The sequence below is a fragment of the Heterodontus francisci genome, chromosome 3 (assembly GCF_036365525.1).
Source record: "Heterodontus francisci isolate sHetFra1 chromosome 3, sHetFra1.hap1, whole genome shotgun sequence".
Classification (NCBI taxonomy): Eukaryota; Metazoa; Chordata; class Chondrichthyes; order Heterodontiformes; family Heterodontidae; genus Heterodontus; species Heterodontus francisci.
In genome coordinates this window covers 83,750,617-83,768,147 of record NC_090373.1, presented here as the reverse complement: position 1 = coordinate 83,768,147, position 17,531 = coordinate 83,750,617, and the positions used below count along the sequence as shown (strand labels likewise).

Sequence of the window (17,531 nt, the reverse complement as noted above, 5' to 3'; positions counted from 1 at the left end):
AGGGGCAAACTGCCTTTCAGAAGTGCAGGCTAGCTATATGGTGTGCTCACCATGCACACTGCTGGGAACCCTGCTGAGCTTGCAACCAGTCAGCAGCACATTTCACACTGGGCTGCACACGACAATCATGTTGATGAGCAGGCAGCACCAAGTTTCTGTGCTGCCTGCTTCAGTGGGATAGAGTGCAGGGTAATAATGCATAGTGATTCCCACACCCAATATTGGGCTTAATCAAGTTTTTTCCTCTGTTACTCTCTCCACAGATGTGCCCAGATCTGCTGAGTATTTCCAGCATTTTCTGTTTTTATCTCAGATTTCCAGCATCTGCAGTATCTTTCTTCTGTATTCTTTTATGAACTTGTGTACTTTAGAATAACCCTTCGGTCATAGTGACCTCTGAGAACAACTGCAGTGGAATATGATAATCTGAATGTGTAATCAGTAGAGCACAATTGAACCATCTTATTACAGGATGAATCAGCGCTGCAGTTCAGCAGTCCTAAAACAAACCCGGATTCTGCCAGCTGCTCCTGAAAGTATATTTGTTTATTTTTGCTTTCAGCAGACAATATAGATTTTTTTTCTTCTTCCTACCTCATGGGATATTACAGGATGAATTGAAAACATGTCTGTGTTGCTGTATTTGTTTACCATGGTGTGTTCCATTTGTCTAATCATCAATGTGTGAATACCAACCTGTCACCGAAATAATATAAAGATGTTGTCTGAGATTTGAAACAAAATTGAATAGCAACTTGCTCACATAAATTTTTGGCTTGTTTCAGCAATTCTGTTCTGTATGGGCATCTGCAAACAATGAATCATTCAAGTGGCCCAGTAACAGTGTGTGACTGTACCAACGCAGTGCATTATAGCAGATTCACATCTTTGCCAGCTGGTTAGTGGTAGGGCACTATGGCGAGAGGGTTAGTGGAAGCTGGCTCCTTGCTCACAGGTAGAGAAAGACATTTTTTGGCAAGTCAGCTTCTGTCTCTGGTTACAGGACACAATTTGTGTTCAAATTTTTCATCTTGCTTTGAAAATAAGGCCCTTGATTTTTTTTCTGAAAATAGCTTGCATAGTGATGTAGGGATAAACCAGTCCTCGGCATAATTTTACTCTTTTTTTAATAATGACGTTAATCAGCATCAACTGCTTTATCTGGAAATGAAAACATAAAATACTGGAAATAGAGCAGGTCTGGTGGCATTTGAAAAGAGATGGATTTTCTCAGAACTACAGAGACTGGGGCCTGGATTTTCATTCCGGGATCGGGAATCTGACACCCAGAACAATTCCAGTTCACGACCCTGCATTGCGTCAGCACTGCTATTTTCAAATGTAAAGGGCCTAATTGGCGTGGGGGCCGGTCCAGTGCCCAATTAGAGACACCGGAAACGTGCTGGAGACAAGGCCGAGTTATAGACAGCGATTTTAAAAGGCAAGCGGCAGCCATGACTGGGCTTGTCATTTCCTGCAGGTATGCAGCAGGAGGGAGATTAGAGCACAAGTGCTGACATGGGCATGCGCCGCTGGGCAGCAGCATGATTTTGTGATGTCTCCCTTGAGGTATTGATGGATACAGTGTCAGAGAGGAAGAGAGGTGTTTGTCCCGGCATCCAGTAGGAGACATCCGCCCCAGAGAGACCAAGAGGTGGAGGTGGCCATGGAGGTCAGTAGCTGGGGACTCACTAGAAGGGCATGGGTCCAATGTAGGAAGAGATTCAATGACCTCTTGTGGTTTGGTAAGGTGAGTGGCCAGCGACACCCAGATGATTGGTCACCAACTCTCAAGCACCAGTATGCCAACAAGCTGCCCTCACAGAATGCCCATAGTTCTCTCTAACACTGTCAGTTCAAGTGAACAGTCGCAACACTGAGATGGCAGCCATACTCACATATGGGACAACAGTCAGGTGGGGCAGCACTGAGGGGAACATCAGCCCATGTGTTTGTCATGCTGCAAGAGATGAGGGAGGGCAGCCTACTCATGAATCATTCTCCTCTCACCCTGCAGGAGAAGAGAGCCCACAATGCTTGAGAGATGGCCAGAACGGGCAGTGGAGTGGCCTAACTGCACACTTTGAGCAATTGAGGAGGCAGCACTGGAGATCGCCAGGGTTTCACTGAAGCATTGGGTGGGGGATTGCGAGATCGGGGGCCGTGAGCATCAGGGCCATTGAATAGCTCTTTCTTGAGGTGGACATGGAGGAGACACCTGGCCAATGCGAGCTGTGGATCTTAGATCGCTGTCATCTGAGGGATGGTTGTGCTGGGGCACCAGTTGAGTAGGACGAGTCCTCATTTCCATTTTCTTGTGTTTCACACAGGGCCAGTTGCAGAGGGGAGACTGGGTACACCTGCCCAATCAGTGCCACCATCCTCGGCGGGGGAAAACTCCACGGAACCAGCACCATCACATCATACCTCGGCACCTTCCACCATCACAGATACACTCACCTCATTTGGGCCCCAGAGTAGTGTAGAAAGGGGAGCAATGGGTGAACCTCACATCACACATGAGGAGGAGGTGAGGTAGAGTCAGCTTTGGGCAGTCCCTCTTGGAGGACGGAGGACAAACACAGCAATGCTTCATTGGGTAAAGATGCTGGGCCTCGGATGTCACAAACAAGGAGGGTCTTTCTTGAGGACCGGAGGCAGGTATGTTCTTATTTGTCAGTTCCCTGAGGCCTTGAAGATCCATGGGCAGGCAATGGAAGAATCCATGCAGCACATGTGCTCTGTCATGACTCAGGGATTTTGAGTGTATGAGCTCCTCCATTGAGAGATTGGGCAACCTCTTGGAGAGCCAACTGCAGCACCGCTCTGAGTGGGTGCAGGAGCAGCGCACTGATATGCACAGAAAGAGTGAGACTCTGTAGCATCGATCTCTCAGTGTCACTGATGGCACAGAGATGCTCGGAGTGGATGCCAGCTGCGTCCCAGTTGGTGGCCTCATCCAAGATCCAAGGGCACCAGGAAAGGGCTGAGACGGTTGCAATGGCAGATGAAAGAGCCACCCCTCGGGCACCGGTGTCACCCTTCAGCCCCTCGCCCCCTCTGACTCAGGAACCATCTGTGCGACAAGGCCCTGTGACAGAGGCAGCCCCTGCAATGACGCAGGCGCGGCAGCCTGTGGAGGGGTCCCCATTGGCACCTCCAAGACAAGGACTGAAGCCAGGGGCATCTCAGTTGGAGTTAAAGACTAGGGAGCAGGCTGCCTCCACCTCATCCTCTGCCAGAGGGGGAGCATCCCATAGATGTGGTAGGAAAAGAAAGGTGACATGCTATTGAGTTCACTTAATGGGTCGTCACAATATTACTTGTTCATGTTATCAATCTGATGTGTGTTTTATTGGTGTTTCATGTCAGAATGAGGATGTAGCATTGTAGGGTGGATGTGGGGAGGGGGAATGTGGGACCCTGGGAATGTTATATTCTCATGCCTTCTGATGTTGGATAATGTTGGTGGAGGAACTCTCATTCTCCATGTTCATGGCTGGTAATGGGACCTCGCAGTTATGGATCATAGTGGTATGGTAGCTCTCTACGCAGGAAGGTGAGTTTTGGGATCATTAGTTGCAAGGCATCAGGGGCGATCAGGTGAAGCGCTGCTGAATCACTGTGGTTCTTGCTGCCATGCCAGCCTGCAGTTCACCCTGAGGTCTGGGATGGTGTCACCTGGCATCCTCTGCTGCCTGGTTACTGGCCACTGCTTGAGTGAGTCATTTCTCTTGCTCTTCCTCCTCTTCTTCCTCCTCCAAGGTGGAGTGGCGGTCCAGCTCCTCCTTTTCATCCATCTTCAGGCCTCTTGGCATTGTCATGTTGTGGAGGGCGCAGCAGATGACTGTGATACGGGACACTCTGGCTGGTACTGGAGGGCACCACCTAACAGGTCTGCCCCCTAATTTCTAATATGCCTTCCCATTCTGTAAACCTCTGCACTGCGAGTGCTAAATTGGAAAAATTATTCTGTTCTACTGATAATGGAAATGTCAAATGTGTTCGCCAATGTAATAGTTCCCTCTGTTGTGTGATTTGAGTATAACAGGTTGAAGAAGAATGCTTCGGGGTGGCATAGTGGCACACAGTGGTGCAATGGTTAGCACTGCAGCCTCACAGCTCCAGCAACCTGGGTTCGGTTCTGGGTACTGCCTGTGTGGAGTTTGCAAGTTTTCCTTATTACTGCGTGGGTCCCCTCTGGATGCTCTGGTTTCCTCACACATGCCAAAAGACTTGTGGGTTGATAGGGAAATTGGCTATTGTAAAAAATTGCCCCTAGTGTAGGTAGGTGATATGAGAATTGAGGGAAGGTGGGGATGTGAGAGGGGAAAATGGAATTAATGTAGAATTAGTATAAATGGGTGGTTGATGGTCAGCGTGGACTTGGTAGGCCGAAGGGCCTGTTTCGGTGCTGTATCTCTCTATGACTAAGAAGGAAAATTAGAATGAAGTAAAGTCTGATTTCTGGTCAGATCTCCAGTTTTAAGCCCATGGATATGAGTTGTAATTTTGTAAGTGATGACATTCTATGATCAAACCATGATTCTGCCTGTGTACAAAATATTTTAACAAGTAAAAAAGAAAGACTTGCATTTATATAGCATCTTATAAGACCACATAAAGTCCCAAATTGCTTTACCGCCAGTGAAGTACTTTGAAAGTATAGTCATTGTTGTAGTGTAAGAAACACAGTGGCCAATTTGCACACAGCAAGCTACTACAAACAGCAATGTGACGATGACCAAATAATCTGTTTCTGTGATATTGATTGAGGGATAAATATTAGCGAGGACACCAGGAATTACTCCCCTGCTCTTCATCATAATAGTGCCTTGGGATCATTCGCATCCGCGAAAAGGGCAAACAGGGCCTTGGTTTAACATTTCATTGGAAAGACAGCACCTCCAACAACACAGCTCTTCCTCAGTACTGCATTGGCATGTTAGCCTTGATTTCTATGCTCATGTCCTGGAGTGGACTTGAATCTGGAGCCTCTAATACAGAAACAGCAGTACTACCGACTGAGCCACAGCTGACACTGCAAGGATTGAGCAGCGACAGTCTGATTTTTAAAAGGTGCAAGTTATGGGCAGGAACAAAAGTAATTTGCTTTTTGGATCAGTGACTATTGTCTGAATGTACGCATTTGGAGTGGATTTAAAGGGATTAGAGTTGTTCTTGCACTGAATTCCCATAATGAGCTCACAAAAATTGTCATGCCAAGTTGTTACACTATTATAATGAAATGTGGAAAATTTAAAAGTGTACAGTGTATTCCAATGGTTCAAATTATCAGAAGTGTATTGGATGACTTTATAGCTTGATAACATCCTGCTACAGCCTTTTATATATTTCAAAGTTGGTTCAGTTTATCCAATCTTATTCTTCATTCACCTCTCCAACACCATGATAAGTAAATTCTGTTTTAATTTGCAACCAACCTCAGATGGTAGCTAACTCAGAAGATTATATGTTACTGAAGCAACAATACAGAAACCTAAGTAGTGTCAGAAAAGTACAGTGATAAAGAAATGCAGATATGAAAATATTTTACCGATATTTGTTTTACAATTAATAGCCTTGCAATTTTTGGGATATCCTAGGTGCTGATATTTTTTAAGCTTTGATGTTTTAAAATTAGCCAACTTTTTATTTAATTTCCTTTTGTCTAAGCACTGCTAAAAAAAGGGACAAATTTCTGTTAATTATTGGGCATAGGCTGCACCTTTCCAATAATGGGGAAAATGGGATTAAGCTGGGGTCACCAGCACTGCCAGTACAATTGGTGGACTTAGGTCAATTTTCGAATGGGAGCCTTTCCCCTATTTTTAATAGGATACAAGCACAGGGACAGTTTGGCCTATTTCACACGTGACTACTGGTATAATTCCAAGAAACAGCAAGTTGACAACTAAAGGGGACCGAAAGCAGTTAATGCTAGAAATACTCAGCAGGTCTCGCAACATAGAGGCATCGGGCTGAATTTAGTCGAGTTGATGGGGGTTCCTGCGGCAGGCCGAAAAGGCAAGGGAAACCTATAAACCTATGTAAACCTGTCCCTATAAGGACAGGGATCCTGCCTCTGAGAATCAGAGGGCCAGCAGCTCAGTAGTATTGGCAGCGCCGCTGGGAGCGATGGCCGCTGCCGGTACTGCACCAGGCCTGGGACCAGGCCCATCTAAGGTAAGTGAGGTGGGGTCACCGGAGCCAGTCAGACTGACCAACGGGCATTGAGACATGGGGATGTTCACACAGGGGCATTCTTTGCTGCCAGGGGCCATCCATGGGCCACAGATTTCCCACTCCAAACCTGCAGTGAGGCTGCCTTATTTCACAGGGTGACCTCCCTGCGTGGCGGAGACTCCCGCCACCCGCTCCCCACCCCCCTGCTGGTGTAATTCCAGCAGCGGCAGGAAGAGGCCCAGGTGCCCCTTAGTGGTTATTATTATTATCATCATTATTAAGGGCCACAGTTGGCCTCTGCATGGGAAGGTCATCTTCAGCCTTTCCCACCCCCAACTTAATTGCAATGCAACGGGAAGGTGACGGGCATTCCAAGCCCTGTCTTCCATCATTATTCCATGGGCCCCCCCACCACCACCTACCAGGCTGCCTCCCAGGGGCTCATTAAATTCTGCCTCTCAAGTGCAACATAGAAATACTGGAGAAGGTGCAAAAAAGATTTATTAGAATGATACAAGAACTGAGAGCTTATATCTACAGGAAGGATTGGATAGGCTAAGGCTCTTTTCTCTTAAAGATTATGAAAGGGTTTAATAAGGTAGACATAGAGAAGATGTTTCCACTTTTAGGTGAGACCAGAACTAGGGGCCTTAAACATAAAATAGCCATGAAGTAATTCATTAGCTAATTCAGGAGAAACTTCTTTAACCAGAGAGTGGTTAGAATGTGGAGCCTGCGACCACTAGGAGTTGTTGAGGTGAATAATGTAGATACATTTACGGGGAAGCTAGATAAGCACATGAGGGAGAAAGGAATATAAGGATATGTTGATGGGTTAGTTGAAGAAGGGTGGGAGGAGGCTTGTGTGGAACAACAACATGAATTGATTGGGCTGAATGGCCTGTTCCTGCACTCTAAGTAATGGAGAGAGAAACAGAGTTATGATTTCAGGTCATTAACCTTTTGTCAGAACTGGAAAAAGTTAGAGCTGGAATAGGCTTTTAGAGCAAGTACAGAGGCTGGGAAAGTGGGGAGAGAAGGAAGAACAAAAGGGAAGGTCTGTTATAGGCAGGAAAGATTAACTAACAAGAGGGATGATGTTGCAAGACAAAAAGATATGGTTATGGGACATGAAGAGAAACAAAAGATGAGTCCAGAGGAGCTGTAATTCTTATTTATTATTTGTTCTTGGGATGTGAGTGTCGCTTTGTTGCCCATCTCGAATTGCCCTTGAGAAGGTGGTGGTGAGCCACCTTCTTGAACTGCGACAGTCCAACTGGTATAGGTACACCCGCACTGCTGTTAGGAAGGGAGTTCCAGGATTTTGACCCAGCAACAGTGAAGAAATAGCGATATAGTTCCAAGTCAGGATGGTGTGTGGCTTGGAGGGGAACTTGCAGGTGGTGGTGTTCCCATGCACCTGCTGCCCTTCTCCTTCTAGGTGGTAGAGGTCATGGGTTTGGAAGATGCTGTCAAAGAGGCCTTGGTGAGTTGCAGCAGTGCATCTTGTATATGGTGCACACTGCTGCCACTGTGTGCCGGTGGTGGAGGGAGTGAATGTTTTAGGTGCTGGACGGGCTGCTGATCCAGCGTGCTGCTTTGTCCTGGATGGTGCTGAGCTTCTTGAGCTGCACTCATCCAGGCAAGTGGAGTGCATTCCATCACACTTCTGACTTGTGCCTTCTAGATGTTGGACAGGCTTTGGGGAGTCAGGAGGCGAGTTAGTCACCACAGAATTCCCAGCCTCTGACCTGCACTTGTAGCCACAGTATTTATGTGGCTGGTCCAGTTCCGTTTCTGGTCAATGGTAACCCCCAGGATGTTGATAGTGGTGTAGTCAGCAATGGTAATGCCATTAAATGTGAACAGTAGATGGTTAGATACTCTTTTCTTGGAGATGATCATTGCCTGTCACTTGTGTGGCATGAATGTTACTTGCCACTTATCAGCCAAAGCCTGAATGTTGTCCAGGTCTTGCTGCATGTGGGCACAGACTGCTTCAGAATCTGAGGAGTAGCAAATGAATCACAGAATCACAGAATAATACAGTGCAGAAGAGGACCTTCGGCCCATCGTGTCTGCACCGATGCATTAAAACACCTGACCTGTCTACCGAATCCCATTTGCCAGCACTTGGCCCATAGCCTTGAATGTTATGACGTGCCAAGTGCTCATCCAGGTACTTTTTAAAGGATGTAAGGCAACCCGCCTCTACCACCCTCCCAGGCAGTGCATTCCAGACTGTCACCACCCTCTGGGTAAAAAAGGTTCTTCCTCAAGTACCCCTTAAACCTCCCGCCCCTCACCTTAAACTTGTGACCCCTCGTAACTGACCTTTCAACTAAGGGGAACAGCTGCTCCCTATCCACCCCGTCCATGCCCCTCATAATCTTGTACGCCTCGATCAGGTCACCCCTCAGTCTTCTCTGCTCCAGCGAAAACAACCCAAGCCTATCCAACCTCTCCTCATAGCTTAAATGTTCCATCCCAGGCAACATCCTGGTGAAACGCCTCTGCACCCCCCTCCAATGCAATCACATCCTTCCTATAATATGGCGACCAGAATTGCACACAGTACTCCAGCTGTGGCCTTACCAAAGTTCTGTACAACTCCAACATGACCTCCCTGCTTTTGTAATCTATGCCTCAATTGATAAAGGCAAGTGTCACATATGCCTTTTTCACCACCCTATTAACCTGCCCTTCTGCCTTCAGAGATCTATGGACAAACACGCCAAGGTCCCTTTGTTCCTCGGAACTTCCCAATGTCAGGCCATTCATTGAATACTTCCGTGTCACATTACTCCTTCCAAAGTGTATCACCTCACACTTTTCAGCGTTAAATTCCATCTGCCACTTTTCTGCCCATTTGACCATCCCGTCTATATCTTCCTGTAACCTAAGACACTCCACCTCACTGTTAACCACTCGGCCAATCTTTGTGTCATCCGCGAACTTACTGATCCTACCCCCCACATAGTCATCTATGTCGTTTATATAAATGACAAACAATAGAGACCCAGCACAGATCCCTGCAGTACGCCACTGGACACTGGCTTCCAGTCACTAAAATAGCCGTCTGTCATCACTCTCTGTCTCCTACAGCTAAGCCAATTTTGAATCCACCTTATCAAGTTACCTTGTATCCCATGTGCATTTGCTTTCTTGATAAGTCTCCCATGTGGGACCTTGTCAAAGGCTTTGCTGAAATCCATGTAAACTACATCAACTGCACTACCCTCATCTACACACCTGGTCACATGCTCAAAAAATTCAATCAAATTTGTTAGGCACGACCTCCCTCTGACAAAGCTATGCTGACTATTCCTAATTAAATTTTGCCTCTCCAAGTGGAGATAGATTCTCTCCTTCAGAATTTTCTCCAATAGTTTCCCTACCACTGACGTGAGACTCACTGGTCTGTAGTTCCCTGGCTTATCTCTACAACCTTTCTTAAATAGTGGGACCACATTAGCTGTTCTCCAGTCCTCTGGCACCTCCCCCATGGCCAGAGAGGAATTAAAAATTTGGGTCAGAGCCCCTGCAATCTCCACCCTTGCCTCCCACAGCATCCTGGGACACAAATCATCCGGACCTGAAGATTTGTCCACTTTTCAGCCTTCCAAAACCTCCAATACCTTGTCACTCCCTATGACAATTTGCTCAAGAACCTCACAGTCTCTCTCTCTCAGTTCCATATCTACATCATGGTACTGAACCTTGTGCAATCATCAGCGAACATCCCCACATCTGACCTTATGATGGAGGGACGGTCTTTAATGAAACAGCTGAAGATGGTTGGCCCTAGGACACTACCCTGAGGAACTCTTGCAGTGATGCCCTGGGACTGAGATGTTTGGCCTCCAACAATCACAACCTTCTTCCTTTGTGCTGGGTATGACTCCAACCAGTGGAGAGTTTTCCCCTGATTTAATTTTGCTGGGGCTCCTTGATGCCATATTCGGTCAAATGCTGCCTTGATGTCAAGAGCAGTCACTCTCGCTTCAGCTCTGGAGTTCAGCTCTTTTTTCCATATTTGGACCAAGGCTGTAATGAGATCAGGAGCTGAGTGGCCCTGGCGGAACCCAAACTGAGCCACTCAGCAGGTTTTGCTGAGTAAGTGTCACTTGATAGCACTGTTACGACATCTTCAATCACTTTGCTGATGATCAAGAGTAGACTGATGGGGTGACAATTGGCCGGGTTGGATTTGTTCGGCATTTTGAGAACAGGTTGTTCCTGGGCAATTTTCCACATTGCCGAAGATGCCAGTAATGTAGCTCTACTGGAACAGCTTGGCTCGGGGCGCGGCAAGTTCTGGAGCACTTGTCTTCAGTTCTATGGCCAGAATATTGTCAGGTCCCATAGCTTTTGCAGTATCTAGGCCTTCAGTCATTTCTTGATATCACGTGGAGTGTATTGAATTGGCTGAAGACTGGCATCTGTGATGCTGAGGACTTCAGCAGGAGGCCGAGATGGATCATCAACTTGGCACTTCTGGCTGAAGATTGTTGCAAATGCTTCAGCCTTATGTTTTGCACTGATGTGCTGGGCTCCCCCATCATTGAGGATGGGGATATTTGTGGAGACGCCTTCTCCAGTTAGTTGCTTAATTGTCCACCACCGTTCACGGCTGGATGCGGCAGGACTGCAGAGTTTAGATCTGATCCATTGGTTGTGGAATCGCTTAGCCCTGTCCGTCGCATGCTGCTTCTGCTGTTTAGCATGCAAGTAGTCCCATGTTGTAGCTTCACCAGATTGGCACCTCATTTTTAGGTATGCCTGGTGCATCTCCTATACCGCTCATTGAACCGGGTTTAATCTCTTGGCTTGATGGTAATGATAGATTGAAGGATATGCTGGGCCGTGAGGTTACAGATTGTGGTTGAATACAATTTTGCTGCTGCTGATGGCCTACAGCACCTCATGGATGCTCAGTTTTGAGGTGCTAAATCTGTTTGAAATCTATCCCATTTAGCACGGTGGTAGTGCTACACAACATGATGGAGGATGCCTCAATGTGAAGGTGGGACTTTGTCTCTACAAGGACTATACTGTGGTCACTCCTACGGTATAAGAAGATAAGGAATACTGTCATGGACAGATGCATCAGTGACAGGTAAATTTGTGAGGTCAAGTCGGTTTTTTCCCTTGTTGGTTCTCTCACAACCTGCCACAGGCCCAGTCTGGCAGATATGTCCTTCAGGACTTGGCCAACTCAATCAGTAGTTCCCCACCCAGAGTACATTCTGTACCCTTGCTACCCTCAGTGCTTCTTCCAGCTGGTGTCCAACCTGGAGGAGCACTGATTCATCAGCTGAGGTGGTGGGGGGCAGTAGATGGTCATTAGCAGGAGGTTTCCTCGCCCATGTTGACCTGATGCTATGAGACTTCATGGAGTTAGGGGTTAATGTTGAGGACACCCAGGGCCACTCACTGTACACCACTGTGCCATCACTGTCCTGCCGGTAGGACAAGGCATACCCAGGGATGGTGAAGGAGGAGTCTGAGACATTGGATCTAAGATATGATTTGGTGAGTGTGACTATGCCAGGCTGTTCCTTGATTAGTCTGTGGGACAGCTCTCCCAATTTTGGCACCAGTCCCCAGATGTTAGTGAGCAGGACTTTGTAGGGTTGACTGGGCAGGGTGTGCCTTTGTCGTTTCCGGTGCCTCGGCCAATGCAGGGTGGTCAATCTCATATTCTTCTTTGACTTTGTAAATGGTAACAGCAGAATCATTACCAGCAACTGTTGGCCAAAAAATGGCAGCAGTTATGATCTAAAATCGTTGAACTCAATTTGGAGTTCTGAACGAGATGTGGTCCTGTTATTCAAGCTTCCATTAATCTTTATTGGAACAATGCAGGAGGCTGAGGACAGAAACATAGAAAATAGGAGCAGGAGTAGGCCATTCGGTCCTTCGAGCTTGCTCCGCCATTCATTATGATCATGGCTGATCATCCAACTCAGTTACCTGTTCCTGCTTTCTCCCCATATCCTTTGATCCCTTTAGACCCAAGAGCTATATCTAACTCCTTCTTGAAAGCATACTATATTTTGGCCTCAACTGCTTTCTGTGGTAGCGAATTCCACAGGCTCACCACTCTCCTCATCTCAGTCCTGAAATGTTTACCCCATATCCTTAGACTATGATCCCTGGTTCTGGACTCCCCCACCATCGGGAACTTCCTTCCTGCATCTACCCTGTCAAGTCCTGTTAGAATTTTATAGGTTTCTATGAGATTTCCCCTCACTCTTCTGAACTCCAGCGAATATAATCCTAACCGACTCAATCTCTCCTCATACGTCAGTCCCGCCAACCCAGGAATCAGTCTGGTAAACCTTTGCTGCACTCCCTCTATAGCAAGAACATCCTTCCTCAGATAAGGAGACCAAAACTGCACACAATATTCCAGGTGTGGCCTCACCAAGGCCCTGTATAATTGCAGCAAGACATCCCTTCTCCTGTATTTCAAATCCTCTCGCTATGAAGGCCAATATACCATTTTCCTTTTTTACCGCCTGTTGGACTTGCATGCTTACCTTCAGCGACTGGTGTACGAGAACACCCAGGTCTTGCTGCATATTCCCCTCTCTTAGTTTATAGCCGTTCAGATAATAATCTGCCTTCCTGTTTTTGCTACCTCACATTTATCCAAATTATACTGCATCTGCCATGCATTAGCCCACTCACTCAACTTGTCCAAATCATCCTGAAGCCTCTCTGCATCCTCCTCACAACACACCCTCCCACCCAGCTTTGTGTCATCTGCAAATTTGGAGATATTACATTTAGTTCCCTCATCTAAATCATTAATATATATTGTGAATAGCTGGGGTCCTAGCACCGATCCCCACTAATCACTGCCTGTCATTCGGAAAAAGACCCATTTATCCCTATTCTTTGTTTCCTGTCTGCCAACCAATTTTCTATCCATCGCAATACACTACCCCCAATCCCATGCGCTTTAATTTTACATGCTAATCTCTTATGTGGGACTTTGTCAAAAGCCTTCTGAAAGTCCAAATAAACCACATCCACTGGCTCCCCCTCATCAACTCTGCTAGTTACATCCTCAAAGAACTCTAGTAGATTTGTCAAGCATGGTTTCCCTTTCGTAAATCCATGCTGACTCTGTCCGATTCTACCACTATTCTCCAGGTGCTCTGCTATAAAATCTTTGATAATGGACTCTAGAATTTTCCCCACTACTGACGTCAGGCTGACTGGTCTATAATTCCCTGCTTTCTCTCTACCTCCCTTTTTAAATAGTGGAGTTACATTAGCTACCGTCCAATCTGTAGGAACTGTTCCAGAGTCTATGGAATCTTGGAAGATGACCACCAATGCATCCACTATTTCTAGGGCCACTTCCTTAAGTACTCTGGGATGCATACCATCAGTCCTTGGGGATTTATCAGCCTTCAATCCCATCAATAGCTTGATGTTCAGTACTGGGGTCATGTTCCAAGTGGAAGGTAGGAAGAGGTGAAGGTAGGAAGATTTGTGGGAGAGTTGGCATTCAGACTGTGCAAGGTAGAGGTCTGTTCACCAAACAACAACAGCACCATCCTTGTCAGCAGGTTTAATGGCAATGTCAGGGCTGAACCTGAGATCACAGAATGCTGCAAATTCATATGGAGGTAGATTAGTATGAATGAGGGGAGAATAGAAATTCAGACAGGCAATGGGAACTGCCAACGTGACGATGAAAAGACCTAGTAAAGGTAAGAGGCCAGAGGGAGGGGTCCAGGTGAAATGATAATTCTGAAGACAGGAGCATGTGGGGGAGGGAGACTCATGACTCCTCTATTAAAGGAGAAACATAGAATAGGATAATAGAATGGTTACAGCACAGCTGAAAGACATTTGGCCCATCGTGTCTGCGCCAGCTGTCTGCAAGAGCATCCCAGTTAGTCCCACTCCCCAACCTTTCCCCACAGCCCTGCAAATTTTCTCTTGGGTGTTTATCCGATTCCCTTTTGAAAAACAATTGAATCTACTTCCACCACATTCTCAGATAGTGCATTCCACATCCTAACCACACATTACATAAAAAGATTTTTTCTTATGTTGCTGTTGGTTCTTTTGCCAATCACCTTAAATCAGTGTCCTCTAGTTCTCAACCCTTCCGCCTATGGAACAGTTTCTCTCTATCTACTCTGTCGAGACACCTCATGGCTTTGAACACCTCTATCAAATCTCTTCTCAACCTTCTGTAAGGAAAACAATACCGGCTTCTCCAATCTGTCCACGTAACTGAAGTCCCTCGCCCCGGAACCATTCTAGTAAATATTTTCTGCACCCTCTCTACAGCCTTCACATTCTTCCTAAAGTGCAGTGCCCAAAATTGGACATAATACTGCAGTTGAAGCTGAACCAGTGTTTTACAGAGGTTCCTCATAACTTCCTTGCTTCTGTATTCTATGGCTTACTTATAAAGCCCAGGCCCATATGCCTTTTGAACCACTTTCTCAATCTGTTCTGCACCTTCAATGATTTGTTCACATATACCCCCAGGTCTCTTTGTTCTTGGACTCCCTTTGGAATTGTACCCTTTATATTGCCTCTCCTTGTTCTTCCTACCAAAATGTACTACTTCACACTTATCTGCGTTAAATTTAATCTGCCACATGTCCACCAGCCTGCCTATGTCCTCTTGAAGTTTGTCACTATCCTCCTCACAGTTCACAATATTCCAAGTTCTGTGTCATCTGCAAATTTTGAAATTGTGCCGTGCACATCCAAGGCTAGGTCATTAAGCTCTAGTAGGAACAAAAACGTGGATAAGTGGGCAACAAAAGACTTGTTGGTAACACTGCTATCTTTGATCCTGAAGAATTGGAGGTGTTGTGTAGGAGGTGCACCAAAGATACTGAAGGCCATCTTCCAGTAAAAGCATAGGTATAAGCTGCAGGGAGGGAAATTGCTGACTAAGTCAATGAAGCCACAGGCCCTTTAGACTTTCATGAATAGATACAGTAAGGTCGTGGTTATGTACAGATTAATAAATCAGAGAGCCTGAGCTCATTGTCTGATCATTGGAAATTTGAAAATTTGATTTCAGCTCAAAAATATATCTGGAAATAAAAACCTCGTATCAGTAGAAGTGACAATGAAGCTGTCAGATTGTCATAAAAATGAACAAGCTTGTTAATATCAGGATATTAATGAAGTTACAAGTTGCCACACCAGCCCTTAACTGCCCTCTGAAGTGACATGTATTTTTATGATCAACGTTAATTAATTTCTTTGTATGTGGGCAATAGGATTGAGATGGGGAACTCTGATGCCCACATGGGTGTTATGTATACATGGGACACCTGACACTCAAGGAAATTCTTTCAGGGAAAGTGAGGAAATGATCTTTGAAAACACATGGGGAGAAATTCATTTGCGTAGCGCTTCTTCTGGGTGCTATGCAGACTTGCAGCAATTCCCGGGGGCAGGGCAGTACTGTGAGCCCAGTTGGTGTCCTTCATTGATACCATTGATATTTAGAAGCAGTGGTACACAAACAAATTTCTCTCCCATAGTATCTGTCCCATGATACAGGTATGCACTGTAGACAGCTGCTGTGGCATATGTCCCTGCGATAGCTTGGAATGCCATGAATTGCCCCAGTATCACCCAAGTGAACAGATTAGGCCTCAGATTAAAATCTCCCCCCAGGAACAGCACCAGTAACAATGTAACATTCCCTCAGCATTACTTTGAGTCAGTCTAGTTTCTGTGCTCAGATCCTGGAATACAGCTTAAACCCAAACAGATATAATAGTTTAGTGTTATATTACTGGACTAGTAAACAATTGGACTGCACTAATAATCCAGCAGAACGTGAGTTCATAATCCCACCAAGGCTACTTGAGAATTTGAATTTGATTTTTTTTAAAATCTGGAAATAAAAAGCTGGTGTCAGTAAAAGTGACCATGAAGATGTTGAATTGTCTTGGAAAGCCAACTTACTCACTAATGTTTGGCCTACATGTGACTCCAGCCCCACACCAACATGGTTGATTCTTATCTGCCCACGACATGGCTTGGCAAGCCATTCAGTTGTATCACACCACTTGTGGTATAAGAAGGCCCAACACCAGCTTCTCAGAGTGACTCGGGAAGGGCAATAAATGCCTGCCTTGCCAGTGATGCCTACATCTTGATAATGAATTAAAAAATAACTACCTACAAGAACATGACCAAATGAGCCAAGCTGACAACTTGATTTCAATCTCTCAAGAAAACAAAAAGGTTAGGAGCTTTAACCAAATAACATGATTTTAATAGCCGTTAGTTATAATTAAATTATTAACAGTTTAAAGGAACAATATATATTGGGCAAGGGAAGTCTAGAATGGGGATGTGCTTTCAATATACAATTAGGACCTTCTATTTGAATTGGGAAAAAAAAATCACATAAGACACAAGTAGTTAAATTATGTTTCCACCCTACCATTTCACTCTCCAGGGAGCCTTTCAAACGAGCTGCATGAGCAGCAGCAGCAGGAAATTTCATGGTTCCACATCTTTTCTGGGCTTAGATGTGGACTTCGAGGTCAGGGCTCCATAGATAAGGGATTCAAAACAAAAAGCAATTTTATTTTACAGTTATTTGGAGTGGGATTACAACGCCTTAAAAATACATTTCAAAATTGCTGAGGTCTTCAGGGATCATAGCCTCAAGTCTAGCCTGCACCTAGACTGGTCCACAGAGCCAGCCCTTGCTCAACCAGCATATCCAGTCTCACCAAGTGTACCTGTGCTAACTATGCATCAGGTCCAAATGAAGATCCAGGGACATGGGAACTCTGTCATAGATAGTTCCCCCACCTTCATGTTGATGACTTTATAAGGGACAAGTGGACGTTCTGCACCAAATGGCCTTCCCAGAAAGTTTACAGCTGTGTTGGGGCCCAGTGTAACAGGGCCCAGTCTAGTTTCGAGGCATTTCAGTGTACTTCTGCCAAAGCTACAGTGGGAGTATGTTGGAACAGCTGTGACATTTTGGACACTTATGATGCAGCTCATCTGTGATGCAGAATTGGAGTAACTCATGATTTTGTTCCCTATCTGGTTTAGGCTGAAAACATTCTGTTCTTGGAATTAGACATGGCAACACCCACAGTGTTTGAGCTGGAGATCCCACAGTCACGGTCACTACAAGGAGCGACTGGAGGAGAACTACATCATAGCAGTTCCATTTTCCCAGATCGGTCAGCCAGTTCAAGGGTTAGAAAATCAAGATCATGGTGAGAATTTCTCAAATCTTAACAGTTGTTATCATCTCAGGGTAAAATTCACTAAGTTTCTTACGAAGAGGTCTCTCATGTGCCAAACAGCAGGGG

At 45.7% G+C, this 17,531-nt stretch overlaps 1 protein-coding gene across 2 annotated transcripts in view; it reads left to right on the top strand.

Annotated features, from left to right (window-relative positions):
* LOC137352417 (kinesin-like protein KIF3C) overlaps nucleotides 1-17,531 on the top strand; it is a 315,850-nt gene that overhangs the window by 296,535 nt on the left and 1,784 nt on the right. For both annotated transcript variants that reach the window (XM_068017813.1, XM_068017803.1), the window contains exon 8: nucleotides 17,266-17,435. In XM_068017813.1, the coding sequence (XP_067873914.1) occupies nucleotides 17,266-17,435 (170 nt within the window). The remainder of the gene's footprint in view (nucleotides 1-17,265; nucleotides 17,436-17,531) is intronic.